Genomic DNA, 20,000 nt, shown 5'->3' with positions numbered 1-20,000 from the left:
TTACAATTAGATTTTTTTTGCAAACGGATGCACTTCTGTTTCAAAACCTCAGTGAAGTGAAGTGATTCTGGACCAAACCATTCAATACACAAGGGGATATACATATACAATATACATAGGATTATTATTATTATTATTATTATTATTATTATTATTATTATTATTTATTATTATTATTATTATTATTATTATTATTATTATGTGTGTATTAGTGTATGAAACTGGTTTTAGAAATATGTAATTATTTATCTTTACTATAAGTAGCTGTAAGTCTAGTGCCTTGCATGTGCTTTACAATAATATCTCAATACCTGATTGTCTGAATTTGTAATAAATTGGTACACTTTCAATTACTTGAATTCTACTGAGAGAACTGTGGTTTATTTTAAAAAGCCAACAAGAACCCGAGAAAAAAAAGAGAGCTTGTGAAACAGCTACTAACTAAGGAGAAAGCTGCAATTAATGGAAGTTGAAACATAATAACTTAATAAATAATATATTGCAGATATGGTACAATGGCAAGAGGTAAGGCTCATTGACAGTGGCACGCTGTAACAATGCACACAGACAGGAGGGGTGTAGGGGCTCCTACCCGGTGGATGTAGGCCTCATCAGGGTGGTACTTTGGGGGGACCAGCAGGAGGAGCATTCGGTCGAACAGCTGGATGCCGTTCAGGGAGGTGACCCCCATGTAGAGGAATATCCCAAAGAGCACAGCCAGGGGGATGAGCTTCAGAATGGGCTCCATCAGGATAGAGAGACCTGCAGGAAAAGGAGCTGGATGAGAACTGCACCACACACTGGCACACTGGCACACTGGCACACACACATACTCACACACACTGGCACACTGGCACACTGGCACACACATACTCACACACACTGGCACACTGGTACACTGGCACACGGGCACACACACTGGCACACTTACATACTCACACACACTGGCACACTGGCACACAGGCACACACACTGGCACACACACATACTCACACACGCTGGAACACACACTGGCACACACATTGACACACACACTGGCACACATACACCACACACTGGCACACTGGCACACATACACCACACACTGACACACACCACACGCTGACACACACATCACACTCTGACACACACACTGACACACACACACCACACGCTGACACACACCACACGCTGACACACACACTGGTACACACGCACCACACACTGGCACACACACTGACACACACACACGCTGGCACACACGCTGACACACGCACACACGCTGGCACACACTCTGACCAGGGGTGCAAATTTGGCAATTCTAGTGTCAGCAACATTATATTAGATATGTTACTTTTTTATTATTCCTTAGCAACCATACTGAACATATTGAATTCATGTTAAAAACAAAAAAATCAATTCTCACCCCAATACACAGAAGATCAGGGATACAAGTTAATAAAGCTAACATGAGGTTAGAACAAAATGGTTGTATCCCCTTGGCCACAGTGTTTAATTTTTAATATGAGAAAACTGTTTATGTGAACACTATGGGGTATGAGACATTGCCAAGCCAACACTTTGAAAAACATTTAGCCTTATAATGCATAGACTGTATAGTATACAATGACCGGACACTTCCACACACAGTAAATCAAGTGGAATGCTTTAGGAAGTGAGAATATTGTATATATACCGAGCATCAAAATAAATTTATCACTATTTTTAAAAAAAAAAAAAAAAAAAATTAGGGGGGAAAAAGTAAGTATATAAATGATGGACAGTGACAAAATCAATTTTTGGTTTCTTTTTAATAACTCGATCATTCATCCTTGACCATGACACGCTTGAGTGACTATGACTGAAGCATAAGCACTTAATCAATTGATTAGTGAGACAGTTGATTGGACACTGGATATGGAGTGATTTCAGTTGTTGAATTGCAAGCTTGAATAAAAGCAATAAAGAATATCACAGAAAAAAAAAACAATATCTTGGAGGCTGAACTAGGACAGCGTATTGTGGCTCATCGTCCTGGGTGCTCACAGCCAGCAATTTCAAACCTGGCGAGACGGTATAACCAGACACACTCTGTCAATGACAGGCCACGAACTGGGAGACAAAGAGTCACAACACCTGCCCAAGATCGGCAGATCATTTTGCAGCATCTTCGTGATGTCAATTGTTAATCAGCGCAATAAAAAGTCACTGCACCTGCTCTAAAACAAAGTTTGTCATTTTTCGATCACATCTAGTGAATTTTACCAAATATAAGTGATAAGTTTCTTTTGATGCTCAGTATATATTTTATGAGATGAGAGAGGGTTAGGGTCAGGGGCTGGCAGTGGTTCTGGTGCCTTCCTTACCCACTAGGATGGCGACGAGCATCCCGCTGATCCTCTGCTCCAGCACCTTCTCGATCACCGGTTTGGCTCCCTTGCTCATGACGGTCAGCGCGTTGGCGTGGGTGACGGAGCGCACCGTGGCCGCACTGAGCCAGGGCAGCCCGAAGAGGGCGCCCACACCTCCCATTCCCACCACCAGCAGCAGGTCCAGGTGGAACCCAGAGCCCTTTGCCATCTTCCTCTCCGGCTTGCTTATGATAAGCCTGTGCAAGCGACAGGGGAGCAGAAACAAAATGACAAAACAATGACAAATACTCTCCCGAAACCCTGAGGTATTCTACTCAAAGAGTAATTATATCTTCTGTTACATTCCCTTATTTTTTCCCCCCTGTTCCTTTATTATGTTTCCCATCACTCTCAATGGTCCTTTTTGCAGTTACACACCTTCAAATGTTATTTTTATAACAGTAAGCACCAGCGCCATCTAGAGGACTGCCAACAACGACAAAAGGAAATTCAATCTAAAGCAGCAGGTCACTAGATGGCGCTGGCTCTTACGTCTATAGAGACACATTGGCTGATGTTTTATATATCTATGCAGGTAACTGGAACTGAAGAGCAGCTCCTGATTTCAGCCTGACTTGCAGCAGCGCCACCTACAGGACTGCCAGCAACGACAAATTTTAGTTAGGGGTCCAAAGTGGAACTAGGTTTTGTTTTGTGGTTGACAGGGATGGGGTTAATTAAAGAATGAGACAGAGCCGGGAAAGAAAATTTAAAAGTAAGAAAAATTGCTACTCATGCTGGGAGGACCAGCACGGTACTTGTTTTTGGAAAATTATTTGTGTGCGAGATTTGTTTTTGTTTAATCTTTTTATTTTTGGCTTTGTGAGCTGTGGATTTTGTACATCCTTCTGATTGAATTTTGTATAATAAATGAATGCCCCTGCGCTTTCAACCCTGCAAGCAGCTGCCAGTGTCTCTCTCTATCAATTTCCTGGTCTGGGTAAGTCACCGCTCGAACCGTCCTGTTCCAGGCTCTTTCAGCGAAAAAGGTTACCTAGCTCAACAGGCAGTGGCGTCTGTGTGATAGAACTGCTCCGTGCTCGTGGCTGGCATCCATGTAATAGGAATGCTCCATGCTCGTGGCTGGCGGAGGTGTGATAGGAATGCTCTGTGCTTGTGGCTGGCGGAGGTGTGATAGGAATGCTTTGTGCTCGTGGCTGGAGGAGGTGTGATAGGAATGTTCCGTGCTCGTGGCTGGCAGAGGTGTGATAGGAATGCTCCGTACTTGTGGCTGGCAGAGGTGTGATAGGAATGCTCCGTGCTCGTGGCTGGCGGAGGTGTGATAGGAATGCTTCGTGCTCGTGGCTGGCATCCGTGTGATAGGAATGCTCCGTGCTCGTGGCTGGCGGAGGTGTGATAGGAATGCTCCATACTCGTGGCTAGCGGAGGTGTGATAGGATTGCTCCATGCTTGTAACTGGCGGAGGTGTGATGGGAATGCTCCGTGCTCGTAGCTGGCGGTGGTGTGATAGGAATGCTCCATGCTCGTGGCTGGCGGAGGTGTGATAGGAATGCTCCATGCTCGTAGCTGGCGGAGGTGTGATAGGAATGCTCCATGCTCGTGGCTGGCGGAGGTGTGATAGGAATGCTCTGTGCTCGTGGCTGGCGGAGGTGTGATAGGAATGCTCCATGCTCGTGGCTGGAGGAGGTGTGATAGGAATGCTCTGTGCTCGTGGCTGGCAGAGGTGTGATAGGAGTGCTCTGTGCTTGTGGCTGGCGTCCATGTGATAGGAATGCTTCGTGCTCGTGGCTGGTGGAGGTGTGATAGGAATGATCCAGCCTCATGGCTGGTGGAGGTGTGATAGGAATGCTCCATGCTCGTGGCTGGTGGAGGTGTGATAGGAATGCTCCATGCTCTTGGCTGGCGGAGGTGTGATAGGAATGCTCCATGCTCGTGGCTGGTGGAGGTGTGATAGGAATGCTCCGTGCTCGTGGCTGGCGTCCGTGTGATAGGAATGCTCCGTGCTCATGGCTGGTGAAGGTGTGATAGGAATGCTCCGTGCTCTTAGCTGGCAGTGGTGTGATAGGAATGCTCCATGCTCGTGGCTGGAGGAGGTGTGATAGGAATGCTCCATGCTCGTGGCTGGCGGTGGTGTGATAGGAATGCTCCTTGCTCGTGGCTGGCAGAGGTGTGATAGGAATGCTCCGTGCTTGTGGCTGGCAGAGGTGTACTCACGTTGTGATCTGAGACTCGAGGAAGATGAGGATGAAGACCAGCAGTGCCGGGACGACAGAAGCAAACATCATCCAGATGGGGAAATCATTCTTCAGCCCCATGGGGTTGATGAACCAGTCTCTCTGATCCTTGAGAGATACCGAGAGACCGGAGGGCACGCTCAGTTTCTGGAAGGTGAGCACAGTTAGCATATTAGCAATGTGTAGGATCATTATCAGGGGTTCAGAAGAACGACTGTGTCAACACTAACCTGGGTGTAGGTATCACTGATGAAGAAGTCTATGAGAACCATGATGAAGATGGAGATAGGGACTCCAAAATCCCCAATAATACGACGGATCTGGGAGAAGAATATAGTTACAAAGGGGTTTCATTGGGGAATTAGTCAGTTATGGAAACTTATGTTATCATAATGGTCCTTTTTAACTGAAAAATGTAGTTTGCACTACAGTTCATCAATAGCTATAAATCGTAAGATATATACCAATACAATACAAGTAAAATCCATTGACAAACATTTTCACGACAAGGAAGACATTATAAAGGCTCCTCTCTGAGTGCTAACCATGGTTTTAAAATCCATTTACTTATCTGCAAGACCTCTTGTATTACCACTAGTCCCCATTTATTTTGCAAATCTTTTTGGTTCTTTGCTTATTTAAGCTTCCATCTGGAATATGCACCAAGTAACGCTGAAGCTGAAAAGCTGCTGTTGCTTCCTGGTAGCTAACCATGTACAGCACATTTATCTACAGTGTTGTTTTTGCATTTGCATTGCAGTCCTATTATGTACAGTAGTATATTATTCCTTAAAGCTAGAAAGAGGTAAGGCCATTCATTTAAAAGCCTTCCTTGGTTCTCCATTGAGTTTTTTCAAACAGGGGTGGATCCTGGAATACTCACAGTCCCCGGCAGGAACATGCTGTTCTTGAATTTCCTGAGGAAGAAGGCGATGAAGAAAGTTCCAATCATGAGAACCAGGGACAGCAGGGCAGTGTTGGGGTAGGCGACATTCGGGGTGCTTTCAGCTGTGCTATTGCCTGCAGTGGAGTTCGGGGGGTTATAAATCTTAAGCAAGGGGTGTCGCTGGAAAATCTGTGAGGAGAAGTTCAGAGAGGGTTCATTTGATTTCACTCATCAATGCCTTTTCATCTAGACAAAACATTACCAGATGTGTGGAAGAAAGTTTCTGACCATTACTATCTGTATGTTAAAAAGTTGTATTCATCCATGAAAACAATTCAATCAAAACTTATTATTTATTTATTTATTTATTTATTTATTTAATAGCAGATGCCCTTATCCAGGTCGACTTACAGTTGTTACAAAGTATCACATTATAAAATATCACATTACAGATAAGTTATAAAGTACAATATTCAGTAGCAGATAGATGAAATAAAAGCAAAATAAAAAAATACAGTAAATAATTACATTTAAGAGCGAGTTCGACTAAAAGTAGTTAACTTATAGTAAAAATATGTGCTTATATGAGTAAAGTCCAATCAGAGCACATAGCAAGTATGATGAATGGATGAGAATGATTTCAAATAAGAGCTATTACAAAAAACGTGAATACGGATACCTATAAGAGTAAAGTCAAGTACAAGATACAGTGAATAATTAAGAGCAGTTGTAGAGCATGGCAAAGTATGGAGCAGTTCAGTGCAGTACAAGCAGATGCAAATGCTGGCACAATTGGGTGCCATATAGTGCAGTATAGTCAAGAGGGTTGAGGTTTACAGATGCTGCCTAAACAGGTGTGTCTTGAAGAAGAGCCAGAAGGTGGTCAGGGACTGAACAGTCCTGATATCCACAGGTGGGTCGTTCAAAAGATCAAGACAGCAATAGGTGAGTATGAGAGTTTTGAATTGGATTTGAGAGGTGACAGGGAGCCAGTGCAGAGAGAGGAGCAGCGGTGTAGCATGGGAGAAACGAAGAAGGGAAAAGACAAGGCAGGCAGCAGAGTTTTGGATGAGCTGGAGCGGATGGATAGCAGAGGCAGGGAGGCCAGCCAGGATGGAGTTGCAGTAGTCAAGGCGGGACAGTACCAGGGCCTGAACTAGGAGCATTGCAGTCTCGGTAAGAACCACACAAGGTTTTTGTATTTGGAAGCATTCTATGTGATTTTGGGTTCTATTTTTCTAAATCATTTTTAAAAATCTTTCATCTGACTTTAAGCTGCTTTGAGGACATCTAAAGAATCCTGAATAGCCTTCTTTATTCCATTCTAATCACGTGACAATGGAACCTCTCACCTGTGATAAAAATGTAGAGCAGGCGGGGCCAGCAGGGGTCAAAGGTCACACTGTGACATTATTTGAATAGAATGGGGAAGGCTGTTTAGTGCTGGTTCCATAGAACCACACCTCCCACAGGCACGTTCCGATAGCCAAAGATATGAAACCACGCCTCCCCTCACTAACGGAATGGCAATTTTCTTTCATTTCAAGGGACCACACTATTTATAAATGTATAAAAGGACAGACCATGATAATGAATTGTCTTACCTGTTCTGTCCTGAATGACCCTGAATCATACACTAAGATGTTGCACAGGGGAGACACCCTTTTATGGGAGAAGCTTTCACAACCACAAAAGTAGAAACACATGTGGAATTCATACTGGGAGGCGTGTTAACACAGGGGGGCATGGTTTTATGGAACACTGGCACTTAAGATTCTCTAGACCAGATCAAAGCAGATTTTAAATGATAATAACTTGGAGCAACAGAGCCACTGGTCAGGATTGTAGCAGTCGCAGAGTCACCCAGCAGCACGAACCTTGAAGAGCTTGAAGAAGGTCTCGTAGATGAAGATGAGGGAGATGAGGAAGGAGAAGATCTCCTGGGTGAAGCGTGAGATGAAGCGCACCAGGAAGCTGCCCTCGAACGCCACAATCACAACGACAATGAGGATGAGCCAGAACCCAATCCACACTCGCCCCACTATGTACTCGAAGCCTTGGTCTTCACAGAACTGCAGGGAGGGAGCAGAGAAATGCAGGGGTTAATAGCTTACACTTTAAACATGTACACGCTAGACAAGTGTGCATTTTCCCAAAATGTTGAAAGTAATTGTAGCTAACAAAACGATTTCATAAATACTACCCATTTTCTTCCATTAGATACATGAGTATGTCTGGTTTGATATAACCAGTGCTGAAGTTGGGACCTAAATCAGTTTAATCTAGAAGAAAATTGATAGGGAATCGCTCGCTACAAGAGATTATGCATGCTGTGATTTTAAACAGCTTCACTAATCCAAGATCTGTAGATTTATGAAATTCAATGCTCTGGATAAACTGCTGTATCCTGGCACCTGTTTCAACAACAGCACAGGAAGTGATGCATAACCAGGAAGCAGCAGCAACTTCATCTGTAGTGTTGGAATGAGTGCTTGAAATGCAGTTCTGCTTATTCTGTAGTCTAAAGACGTGTGTACTCACGCCACAGGAAATCAGTAGACCATGAAAAAAGTCAATATTTACTACACATAGGTGAATTTCTGAAATTAAAGGGAGGGTTCAAGCCCTTTATAACGTCTGTGGCTGATCAGCGTCTTTGTTTTAAATTTGTTTACCATAAAATTGTAAAATATAGCAAACTGTTTTAAACATAAAAAATACTGTCCGAATCTTTATTAAAAGCTACATTTTACGTGAAAAAAATATTATTACATTGTTTTAATAATAACACTTTTTAAAATGGCAGTTACTTCATACAATAATACTGTATTTATATTATTATCTATAATTATTATTTAATTATTGAATTTCCAATGATTCCTCCCTTTAAATTCAGTAATTCGCACATGCGCAGTATAAGTGACATCTACTTTTTTCACGGTCTACTGATCTCCTGTGACACCGGCACTTCTTATAGTCAGAAATATGCTCTAACGTGCATATAGAGATACATAACTGGCATATCCCCATCACACCCCCCCCTCCCCATTTCTCTGTGTACCCCCACTTTAATATTCCATTTCAAGCACAGGTTGTATTTAAGACATTTGTAATTTAAAGTATAAAATACACAAGATAAGGGTGCTGGCAGTTAGTGTTGCTTAATGGGAGGTACGGAAATGTAAAAATCCCATGGTAAGCACTCCTTTAACCCCACTAAAATTGGGAAGCACTGGGGTATATCTAAGGTGTGAGGAGAAACATGCAGCTTACCGTGTAAAAGGCTTCCTCAAAGACCAGGAGCGGTCCTGAAAACCCGATGACAAGGAGGGGCTGGGCCCCCAACAGAGAGAACAGGACCCCCTGAACAGCCGTGGACACCAGCAGCTCTGACACCCCCATCCAGTTCTTCGTCTTCTCGCCTGCGGCAGAAACAGACACACAGTCTGGGTAAGCTGTGCAACACTGCGGCTGGATCACTCTGGGATGCAGAGCTACAGGTGTTTTTTAATTGTTCTATTTTTACAAACTAGTTTTAAAGTGTAACGCAGGAAGAGAATTCATTGTGATGCAGATAGTTACTGGTGGCAGGGACCTAAATCAGTTCAGTGATCAGACTAATCTATGATATTGGCTTTGATGTCTGACTTAAGGGCCAAGTGTATGAAGAATTCAGTGTAATGGCAGGTTTCACTGGGGTCCAAGTGACAACAAAGCCTGGTACCCAAAAAACACCAAACTGCACAATGGACTTGTGAGAAATCTGATCTGACTTTAAGGTACATGATATCCTGGGGCAATCTGGACTCATTCATTGGTTTAGTTACATTGTTAAGGCAGGAAGTTTAATTTAATTATAAACATGGCTAGAACAAGACCTGGACTGTAAACCCAATGCTGACTATTCCTGCCCAAGGCAACCACAATGGTAACGATTGTTCCAATGGATCTTTGGCTGTGATAGACTGCAGGGGTAAGTCCAGGTCCACTCCAAGTTTAGCAGGCATATTGACATGATTACCTACATGATTACCTGCATGGCTGGATCAAAGACTTGGACTGGATCCATGTAGTCAAACACTTTTTTGAAAGGCAGATGCCTTGGCCATTGCAAGATAGCATTCACACTTTATCTCAACACCTTCTGTCACTGAAATAATAAGGGGCAAAGTCTTGCAATATAAGTGAATGCATTGTGTTTGGAGTGTCTTTTATTCTGTATTGTCTGGAGACCTCCTCATTCCTTTCAAATAATGTGACAGCATGACTTTAAATTCTGCCAGCCCCACCTATTCTCTGGCTCTCTCTCTCTGGCTCTCTCTCTCCCCTCTCTCCTGCTTTCTCTACTTCATTCTGCTTTCTGCCGGGGGGTCTTTCTGCCCCCCCCACCCCCCCACCCCACCCCCCCCTCCCCTTCAGCACCCAGCAGCCCTCCGAACGTGACGGCAGGCGAAAGGGCGGCGAAGTAGATGAAAATGACGGCGGCGAGGACCTGGGGGTTGAGCGCGTCAGTGATGTCACTGACGTAGTGAGGGTAGCGCCGCTTGATGTCCTTCACCAGCCCCCCGAAGGGTCTCCCTGTCCGCCTGAGAGGGTCGTCCACGTTCCTGGCTTCCTGCTGCTTGGAGGGCAGGACTGAGAAAACAAAGTGGACAGTCAACAAAGAATTCTTGCACATAGATGAACATTTGACATTTGAATCACAATTGCAGAAAACCCAGGTCACCCACAAATTGACATTAAAACCTGCAGACCTGCAACAGTCATTGTACATCCCGCTAAATAAAACAGACGGAAAATCACTGTTTGGGTGATGTAAAAAACTAAAGTTTGTCATTATCAATGTATGATGCGTGCACACTCCATTTTTCTTTTTACTGATTCAAAAAGACGTTTTAATAATTTAGGTCAGATGAATCATTGTCCAAAATGTTCTCGATGAAGGTTTTTTTTTTCTGTTTAAATGTTTTGGCATTTCTAAATAGAACATTTTACAATAACAGGGACCTCCCTGGACTGCATCAACCAAGGGGGTTGATATATTCCTGGTTTATCCCTTGGTGCTGTTAAATGCTCTAAAAATCATGCTATAGCCAAGTTAAACAACTCTACTGTATCTATATGAAAAGTTTCAGTGTTTTAGATATCTGCCTGGATTAATTGTTAACTGGTCTGCTGTGTTCAGTTGAGTTAATTAACTAGCATGACTTATCATTACTGCACAGTGCAGAAGGGGGTCCAATTCTCCCAGTGCTGCAGTGGGTAAGGGACGGACTTGTGTTCAGGCTCCTGGGGGGGTGGTTCGTTGTACCTTTCCCTGGTCTCTTCAACGGCTGCTTCTCTCCCTGGCTCTCCAGGGGTCTGGAGCGGCTCTTGAGGAGCTGCCTCTGGAACTGCACCATAGAGCGCAGCAGGCCTTCGTTCTGGATCTCGCAGGGAGGGATGACGATGCTGCAGTCCAGGAACTCCTTGATTGCTGTCACCAGTGCACTGCGGCTCTCTGCCTGGTACGCTGCCGCGTTAAACTCCTAGAGGAGGTGAGGAGACCAGCCACGTCAAATCCAGTCTGTCCAAAAATATCCTTCCACGTGCAGAAAACCAGCCAAGTTAGAAAGTAACCAGCCATATAGATCTACAGCAATTATGCTGAATGTCATGAAGATGTTTTCCACATTTTGACTGCCTAATCATCCACAGATATTAAAATATTGTTTTGTATGTGATGTTAGAGTGCAGTCTGGAATGTGTGGCGCTGATACAGCTGTGATAGCTGTGGCAATACCCTGGATTTCCTATTAAGTTTGCTCTTGTAGAGGACCGCCGTCCTTTATTCTAACTTGGCTGGAGTTACTACCAAGACACCCTCTATAGCATCCTATTGCAATATACACATGACACCCCTCCAGTATTTGTATTTATTTATTGATTTAACTCATTGAGACCAGGGTCTCATTTACAAGGGGGTCCTGGAAAACAATAAACAGACAATTACAATGTACAAACAACGCAGTAAAAACATGCATGGTTCAAACTTAATCAGCAGCATGCAGAGATCAAAGAACAAAGTAAATAAGTCATATTTATTTTTTTCATGTAGACTGAAGGAGAAGAATTGGCAGGAGGTTCTAAGCAATTCCATAATACAATCCTTAAAACCAGATGAATGGAAACAGTTCCAGGTCTTGGGGAGTTGACATGAACATAATCATTCTCCCACACGTGTTCAAACCTTTGGAAGTTAACGGATTCCTGAGGGTATAAACTATAGCCAATAAGGAGGCCCCAAACTTTAAACACAAAACAATACCAGTGAAACAGCCTGGTGATCGCTGCTTCATGGTGATGGGAATGGAAGCTCCTACCCGGTCTGCCATGAGAGTGGAGATGGCTCGTCCCATCTCGTGGTACTCCATGCGAGGCAGGCTGGGCCCGAGCAGCACGAAGAGGAAACGCACAGGGAGCTCCACCTCCAGCACCGACTCCAGCGCCACCGGATCCTTCAGACGCACAAACGCCATAGTGGGCTTCTCCAAGAACTGCACCTCGCCTGAAAGAGAGAGCACCACGTCAGGTTGCACAGCAAGACACCAGCTCTGCCCTCCATGCCGGGACAAGCCTCATGTCTTTGTCAAGGGAAAAAACACCAAAACTAACGGGGTTTGAGTGGTTCTGGGTTCTATTGTTCCAGCACTGAGTTAATATAATTTTTGGCTTTGAACTGCTATGAGCTTGTCTGGAGAATCCTGCCCGCCGGGACAGACAGTACTGTATATTACTGTTTAAAATTTAAGGGCAGGGTAAAAGGAGATTGCTTTTGGTAATGATTTGTGAAAGCTGTTTGAGAGATGAGGCTCTATTAATGTATCTCAGGATAGTGTGCTCATTCTACAGCACAGAGTGTTAAAGGCTGAGCGCAGGTCACATTACACAAGATGTTGTTTCCTGTCTTCGATTCTGATCAGCCTGTGTTAATGTGCTTTGACTATGAGTCCTATTAGATGGCACTGGCTCTTACTTCTGTAGTCTGATCATGCCAACATTCCAAACACCTGGAACTGAAGAGCAGCGCCTGAACTCAGGTGAAAGCACCTTCACACAGACTTTCAAAAAGTGAGCAAAACTCCAACTAATGCCAGCTTTGAGGTCTGTGTGCAGTTAAACATCTCTTTCCTCCACACAGCCTCAGCAACTACCTCATCTCAATCACAGCACAATCAAATGCATTTTTTTTTCATATTTTTGTTACAATAGGTGGCAATAGGTCCTGTGCAAGTGCTTTGTGTTGCTGACAGACGTGTGTTGCTGTCAACCTTTTCAAGAGAACGAACATTCTAGTTTGGGTTAGAGACACTTACCTACAAGCACAACGGTGGCCTCTGTATTCCCTGCAGAATCCCTCTGAAAGAAAAAGCAAGAGATTAAAGCTAGGACTGTATTAGAGATTTATTATTATTATTGGCTGGGGAGCCTATTGTTATTGTTAGAATTCTTCTTCTTCTTCTTCTTCTTCTTCTTCTTCTTCTTCTTCTTCTTCTTCTGCATATGTCATCAGCAAGCAAACCCGCTTCTGTTTGCCCACCATTTAACCACCTAACTAGGAACACATAGCCACAAATGGTAAAATGACTTTTTAGAAATTGTTTAAAATGCCTACTAAAGCACAAAGGCGTCTAACATTTTCACACAAGTGCCTGTTGTTTCTATATTACAGCTTACTGACCAAAAATTGAAACTCTCACACCCAGAGGTTTATAAAGGATATAAATGACAAATCTTGAGGTGTTCTAATTACATTTGCACACTACTGTATATAGGACTGAAAGGTGCCACTTTGACTTTATATAAGACATATTGTGTATACCGTATCTATATTTCATATATAGGACTTGCATGCCCAGTGGTGCAGGCCAGACTCACCTCCTGGGTGACGGAGAAGGTCTCCATCTCAATGTGCTCATCCTGCAGGAGAGGCTCTGAGGAGGAGGCTGGCTGCTTGGGGTGGCTGTGAGGGAAGAGACAAGGTGAGACAAGAGCTACGGGAATATCAGCTGGGAGGACAGGGTAACCCTTTCAGACAAGCAAACAGTCTCTCCACAGAGGAACTGCATGAAAACTGCATTTATGGCCTTATAAAAACATACTATGGTTTTACAATGAGATATATTATTCACAATTGATTTTATTTATTAATTCTTTAACCAAGAAGTTAACCCATTGAGACCGAAGCCTCTTTTACAAGGGTGTCCTAGCAAGATGGCCACGGAACAGGCAGCAGTAAACACAACAAATATTTTGCACAATCGAAAACAAGTAAGTGTTTACCAGGCATACATCAGTGAGTCACATAAAAAACGAATTTAAAAATAATAAAACATCAACAGCATTCAATGAGGCATGAGAAACATTTACAAATTGTTAATTCATTAAATCTACCCTTTAAAATAGACGTAACTTTAATTATGGTAAAGGTCAGACCTGGATAATATAAATATTATTATGAACCTGGGAGGAAAATAACATCAAATACATATTCAGTGTCTTTTTTATGCATAAAATAAAGTTTAATATTCGTATTCTTAAACTGGTTTTCTGGATAGCAGCCTAGAACAGAGTGAAGATTAACAAACTTGATTTTACAGGAAAACTTAAGTACATCTGACTTTCTAATAGTGCCAGAATTCTGATTGATCATTTTAATATTCTGGATGATAAACTGTATTTAATATATAAAAACAAATAACTTGCAGGTAACATTTTTTGTGAATATGGCCTCTGATGTCAAAGCAGTATACACCAGCAGGGAGTCTGACTGCAGGCTATGCCATTGGCCCTCATCTGAGCACTAAACTGACCAAGAAAATAAAAGCATGCAACAATGACCTGTATTTGAGGAGCAGAGCCCGGAGCAGCTGGGCCCGGTCCTGCTCTCTGACCTGGCCGTCCTTCACCATGCTGTCCACCACCTTGCTGGTGATGCCTGCCAGACTCTGCTCCTGCAGGTCCAAGAAAATGGCCCCTGGAGGCATGAGGAGAGCAGGGTTAACACTCCACACTGCTGGCTGGGACCGGGGGGCACTGGAGAGCACTCTCTACACACCCAGGACCAGCCAGAGCCTCATACAGACAACAGCCAGGATCCAACAGCAATGCAATAAAACAAGCCTTTGTCAATATTGCAGTAACACACTGGAGAGATTGAGAAGAGAAGCGTCAATGTATTTACACTTAAGGGTGGAGTGAAGCTATGAGATTGAAGCAGCTATTGTATTTTAATGAAGGGGAGGGAGGCAGAGGTGATCAACTCCCATCCCTCCCTCCCTCTGACCACTCACCAACACAAAATCTGATTTTATTTTGTTCTCCTTGTTTCTTATTCTTTTTTATTTCTGATTACATTTGTGTACTATAGCTATCTATCTATCTATCTCTCTCTCTCTCTCTCTCTCTCTCTCTCTCTCTCTCTCTCTATATATATATATATATATATATATATATATATATATATTTATATATTGATATATATATATATATTATATATATATCCTCATTTCAAAACCGTTTTTCATGGGTTAACCCATTTCTATGAATAATCAATGCACTTGTGCCATATTCTATAATAGATATAAATATACATATAACTTATAATATATTCCAGTGTTACATGACTCTCCTGATTAACTGATTAAACCCAGAATGGTTCTAGTTCTGTATAAAGTGTTTATTTTTCTTTGTTGTTTGCTCAAAAAGTTTATTACAGAATATGCCTTTTGAAACTTTGCCTTAATTCTCAACTCAATTTCCCCCCACAAAAATTCCATGCATACGTTTAAATGAAAGAGTAACTCGCTTCAGGTATTTTTGAATGGTTCCATTTCATTTGATAGGTCTGGGTTCAGTTGCTCCACTGCTGAGCTATTATTCTTTTTCTATAAATCTGCCTCGAGAGTCCTTAATTTAGTCATTCAGTCCATCCTTGACCGTTACAAATGATGCTAGACTCTTGCATTTCCATTCAAATATAATTTCTTTATATTGAAACTCAGCTCAAACACCAAAAGCCAAGGCACTGACATGAGCGGTGTGAGGCTGATCCTGATTCTGATCACTGGAAGCTCAGCTGCCTTCAGTGTGTGAAAATATAAAGAGTGTGAGAGCCTTTCAATAAGAAGACCAAGGGTCTATAAGGTGGAAATGTTGCCTAAGTGACGGACAGAAATGGATGGTTCACTATGGAAACTGTTTCACCATTGTTTTAATACCACAGGGTATGTTTGGTCTGTCACCACTTTTCATTGCTTCCCATGTGTACCAAACCCTTGTGCAGTTTTACTCATGTTAAGGTATTTCTTCCAGCTTTGAACAGATTGTTTAATATGAGACCTATATTTAAATTATATCACCTTTTATCATCTCATAATGCTAAACAACACACGACACTGAAGACTGGCATTGCTTAAAGACGGCACTCGCATTACAAAATTAATGCAAAATTGACCAAATGGGTTAAATAGGATTCGATATGCAGGTAAACTAATGATGTGGCAATAGCCCAAGTATACCCTATGGCAGATCCATTAAAGGTGAAACAACTTCCACAGGCTCCAGACTTCCAGGACCAGACCTGTGGAACATGGTTACAGACCCTGGTTCTTTGATTTCTCCAGACAGCGGTGGGTAGGATTCGATTGGAAGCAGCAGGTCTGGAGGTGGGTACGTCTGGAGACTCACCTTTATCCATGGTCCTGCGCAGTTCCAGCAGGCTGCTGAAGGTCAGGTAGGAGACATGCGGCTTGTCCCAGCGCTCCACATCCTGGTTGAAGTCCTCCTCGTATCGGACCCATCGCGCCGTCTCCTGCCAGAACAGCTCCTGATTCGTGTCCATCTTCAGTTCATTCAGCTCCACGTACGACTGGAACACAGCAGCAGCAAAATGCAGCCAAACCACTGTCTTTAAAAATCAGCCCTAAGTTGAGTGCTCATGAACAGTGGAGTGCTGTGCTTAAATCTGTGATCCCTCAGAAACGTTTCCCACCGTAAAAACATGGCAAAATATAATAAAGCATATCAAAAGCACGATAAAGCATAGGTAAGGATTGTGAAGAATAGCAAGGTATGGTAAAGCATATTAATAAACATTGTAAACTAGGTTAAGCTATGGTAAATGTACAGTATAACCTTGGGAAAAGCATGATAAAACTGCAAAAATACCATGGTAAGCTTTTTTAAAGAAACTAATGGGCTCTTACCAAACCAGAAATAAACAACTCATACATTTCATGTAGGGGTTTGTAAGAAGTCTCTGTTTTTTTTTAGAATTGCATTTGGTGTTTTCTCCTTCCAGAAAAAAAACAATGTTAGAATGACAATTTGACAATCGGTCAAATGTCATGTTGACAATCTTTTCCGACTGATGAAGGCACTGCCCAAAAGCTTTGTCTGCTTGACTGTAGTTTCTTACAAGTTTTACACAGGGGTTACGGTTTTCGGATTTAATAAAATTTGGTTGCGTTTTTCGTTTTTAAGATCCTTTTTAATCTGTTTTAAAGAGCAGGCGCAAATCTGGTTAAATAGGTTCTTATCTAATTACACTGTTAACAAATCAAAGACCGGAATTGTTTGGTTTTAATATTGTTCCATTTCACCCTTATTATAATTGACACAGTATTAGTTAAGATGTGATGTTCTAAGTTGCCTTTAAACCACTTGTTCACACTCCCTTGATGAAGTGTGTGTTGATCATGCATTATTTAGGAAGTGTGAAAAGGGATTAAATTCAGGTGAGGCTAATTATTGGTCTAATACAGCTCATCAGCTCAGAACAGAGTGCAGGGCAAGTGGATCTACCAACAATTTCCATAAAAATTTAAAGTAATTCTAGCTGAATAGTTCCATACATTTTCTCCACAATGCAGATCTCTTCATTATATTGATCTTCAAAGTGCAGTTTTGAAATCATTTTTAATTTTAAAACAAGACCTCTGCTTTGATTGTAAGTGACGTCAACAGGTGACGTTTCTAATCACATATTCCTATTGCTTATTTTTAATGTTGCTATTATCAATGTGGATATTTTAGAAATACACTGTAGAACAGTTTGATGTATAAATATGATATTACTGTGAAAAGATTTGAAGAGTTGATACGGTTTATTAGTTTCTTCCATTGTTCTTCAAGTAATGTGTTGCGTTTTTATCACGCCCTCCAACAGGGGTTATTTAATGCTATCAGTGGTTTCAAGTGATAAACATTATGTGCTCAGTTTGTCTTGTGCTGGTTTGTTTGGGTGGTAAGCACTAGCCCCTATAACAGCTGATAAGCCCCCACTTCCTTTGTTGGTATAACAGTGACCTTACAAGTGTCAATAACACACTATCCACATTCCAAGGGTTATCTTTCATTCTTTCAATTTAAAAGGGTTTTTTTAAGCACAGAAAATAAAAATAATTTTAAAAAAATGACCCGTTTGATTGAACGTACGCAACAACTGCAGTTGTTTTCAGAAAAACAGCTGCAGCTGGAACTTGCTGTTCCAAGTCATGTCAACCCAAAAATGTAACATATTTTAATGTTAGTGAGCAAGTTGGTGACAGTTAATAAATAGAAAAGCGTCCCTTTTGACAAGCTGCTTGTATACCTGGTGGCTTCCTCTGCCTGGGTTTGTAAACAGCTTCCTGTTCACTCCGGGATTGAGACCTGCTGGCAAAAAAGCAAAGAACACATTAGGATGGATTCCTGCTTCAGCTACAGTCACACACACACATGCTGGCGTCACAGTCTCTGAATATAGGAGAGTTAGATGTCTTTGTGGAACCAGTGCTACCTGAACAATTTAAAAACCTTTTAGACTATTTTAATGGTGGATCTTAATAACGCCATTCACAAGTTTTTGCAACACTATTTCCACTGTATTTTCATTGCGATGTTAATAGCAAGTTTGTTAAGGTAACGGATTCCACTAACAAGTTACTTGTAGTCTGATTACTTTTTTGAGTAATGTATTACTTTTTAATAATGCAATATCAACAAGTAATCAGATTACTTTTCAAGCACTAAGAAACATCACTAACAGGTAAGGGAACATTACAAATGGAAGGCTACTCACTCTTTAATTAATCAGTTTAAGTATCTGTGATGGACTGACTCAGATAAAAATGCCAAGATTTAAACCCCTGATAAAAGTTCAGTGATGTTATTAGAAATTGTTTTGATCAGGCTGGCAGATATGTGTGTGCCAGAAATACAGTATATAATGACCCCTATTCGATTTGATTCGATTAAATTAGATTAGGTTATATTAGATTTGATTAGATTAGATAACCTTGGAGATGTAGAATAGTGTAAAACATATTTTTTGTAACTGTGTGGTGTTTCTTTATTTGTGTTGTTTGTGAAAACTCACCTTGTCCCCAAATCACAATTCGCACAAACCCATTGGAACAAACTCTGAGCCAATTGCAATTACAGAACATTAAGCAACTGTCCCTCAGCACAGCCTGCTTCTGCATATCTCCCACAGTGCATTTCAAATACAGAGAATGTTATTTTTCATACTACTATATTTTTTCTGGTCAAAATGAGCAAATTCTCCATGTAACACACCAATTTTAAAATACTAATGAAACTTAATACATCCAGTGCTCCTGCATTCCTTTTAGTATTTCTACACTGATATTCCTTGTTGAATTCCTATAGTCTTCGGTAACGTTTTGTAAAATACCTCTGTAATTATATATGAACAAGCTCAACCCTTACACAAACAATGCATAAGAACGAATAAGGATTGACTAGGAAATAGTTAATAATTAGAATTGAATTAGAATTCTCCAGTTTTCCTACAATGTACTTTGGTCTTTTGATAATTTGGAGTGTAGGAAAGTCTATCTAAAGATGGTTTGGTCACGCCCTGCAGATTGCTAGATAGGTATATGCAGCAATGCTGGTTAGAAGACTTCTGTTTACTAAGCTGCTCTGAGCTGAAACAACCTTGATCAGCCCTTAAATACAACCCTAGTTCTTAAATACTACTTGGTCAGTTTGAAAGCTCGAATTTTAAATTCATAACCGTGAATGTTACAGCATAAACTCTTTTCTTGCGCATTGGCTGCAAATGAATAATATTTGGAGTACCACTGCACTAGTGTTCCTGCGTTTTGCATGCATTTGAAGCAATTATCTTTCCAGGGGCAGATACAGTATTTACTAAGCAAGGTGGTCTGAGTGTGGTAAACAAGTAAATTAATCCCCAACCCACAGTCTTTCTGCATTTATTAACGCTACTTGAGGTCATGCTGTATTGAGAGCCTCTAGCACCGCCATGCAGCTAGTGTAAGTGAAAATAATAGACAGAGCATTCAGTGGCTGTGTAGCCGTATGTTTTCAGGCAATAGCTTTGCGATATTTCCAAAACAGAGCTTACCACTGATAGGCAGGCTTCTCCAACGCTAATGATTGCATGCCATTTGTTTAACCATATTGCTAAACGCTTATCTGCCGACCAATCAAAGTAAAGGAGACATGCAATCCTGATGG

General features: G+C 41.8%; 1 protein-coding gene across 3 annotated transcripts in view; it reads right to left on the bottom strand.

Moving 5' to 3' along the window:
* Nucleotides 1–517: 517 nt before the first annotated feature.
* The window catches only part of LOC121301842 (band 3 anion transport protein-like), a 26,821-nt gene continuing 7,338 nt past the window's right edge, over nucleotides 518–20,000 (bottom strand). For 2 of the 3 annotated variants that reach the window (XM_041231481.1, XM_041231482.1), the window contains 15 exons: nucleotides 18,106–18,164; nucleotides 16,200–16,380; nucleotides 14,352–14,487; nucleotides 13,389–13,473; nucleotides 12,827–12,869; nucleotides 11,834–12,018; nucleotides 10,783–10,999; nucleotides 9,894–10,106; nucleotides 8,745–8,893; nucleotides 7,349–7,543; nucleotides 5,469–5,660; nucleotides 4,816–4,905; nucleotides 4,566–4,732; nucleotides 2,346–2,587; nucleotides 518–762 (listed from right to left, as the gene is read on the bottom strand). In XM_041231481.1, the coding sequence (XP_041087415.1) occupies nucleotides 533–762; nucleotides 2,346–2,587; nucleotides 4,566–4,732; nucleotides 4,816–4,905; nucleotides 5,469–5,660; nucleotides 7,349–7,543; nucleotides 8,745–8,893; nucleotides 9,894–10,106; nucleotides 10,783–10,999; nucleotides 11,834–12,018; nucleotides 12,827–12,869; nucleotides 13,389–13,473; nucleotides 14,352–14,487; nucleotides 16,200–16,380; nucleotides 18,106–18,164 (2,384 nt within the window). In that variant the 3' untranslated portion in view covers nucleotides 518–532. Of the gene's footprint in view, nucleotides 763–2,345; nucleotides 2,588–4,565; nucleotides 4,733–4,815; nucleotides 4,906–5,468; nucleotides 5,661–7,348; nucleotides 7,544–8,744; nucleotides 8,894–9,893; nucleotides 10,107–10,782; nucleotides 11,000–11,833; nucleotides 12,019–12,826; nucleotides 12,870–13,388; nucleotides 13,474–14,351; nucleotides 14,488–16,199; nucleotides 16,381–18,105; nucleotides 18,168–20,000 lie in introns of all 3 variants that reach the window. The other variant, XM_041231480.1, reaches the window with a different exon arrangement.

Source organism: Polyodon spathula, chromosome 28 (assembly GCF_017654505.1).
Source record: "Polyodon spathula isolate WHYD16114869_AA chromosome 28, ASM1765450v1, whole genome shotgun sequence".
NCBI lineage: Eukaryota > Metazoa > Chordata > Actinopteri > Acipenseriformes > Polyodontidae > Polyodon > Polyodon spathula.
Note: the sequence above shows the minus strand (reverse complement) of the source record. Positions and strands in the feature narration are given on the sequence as shown.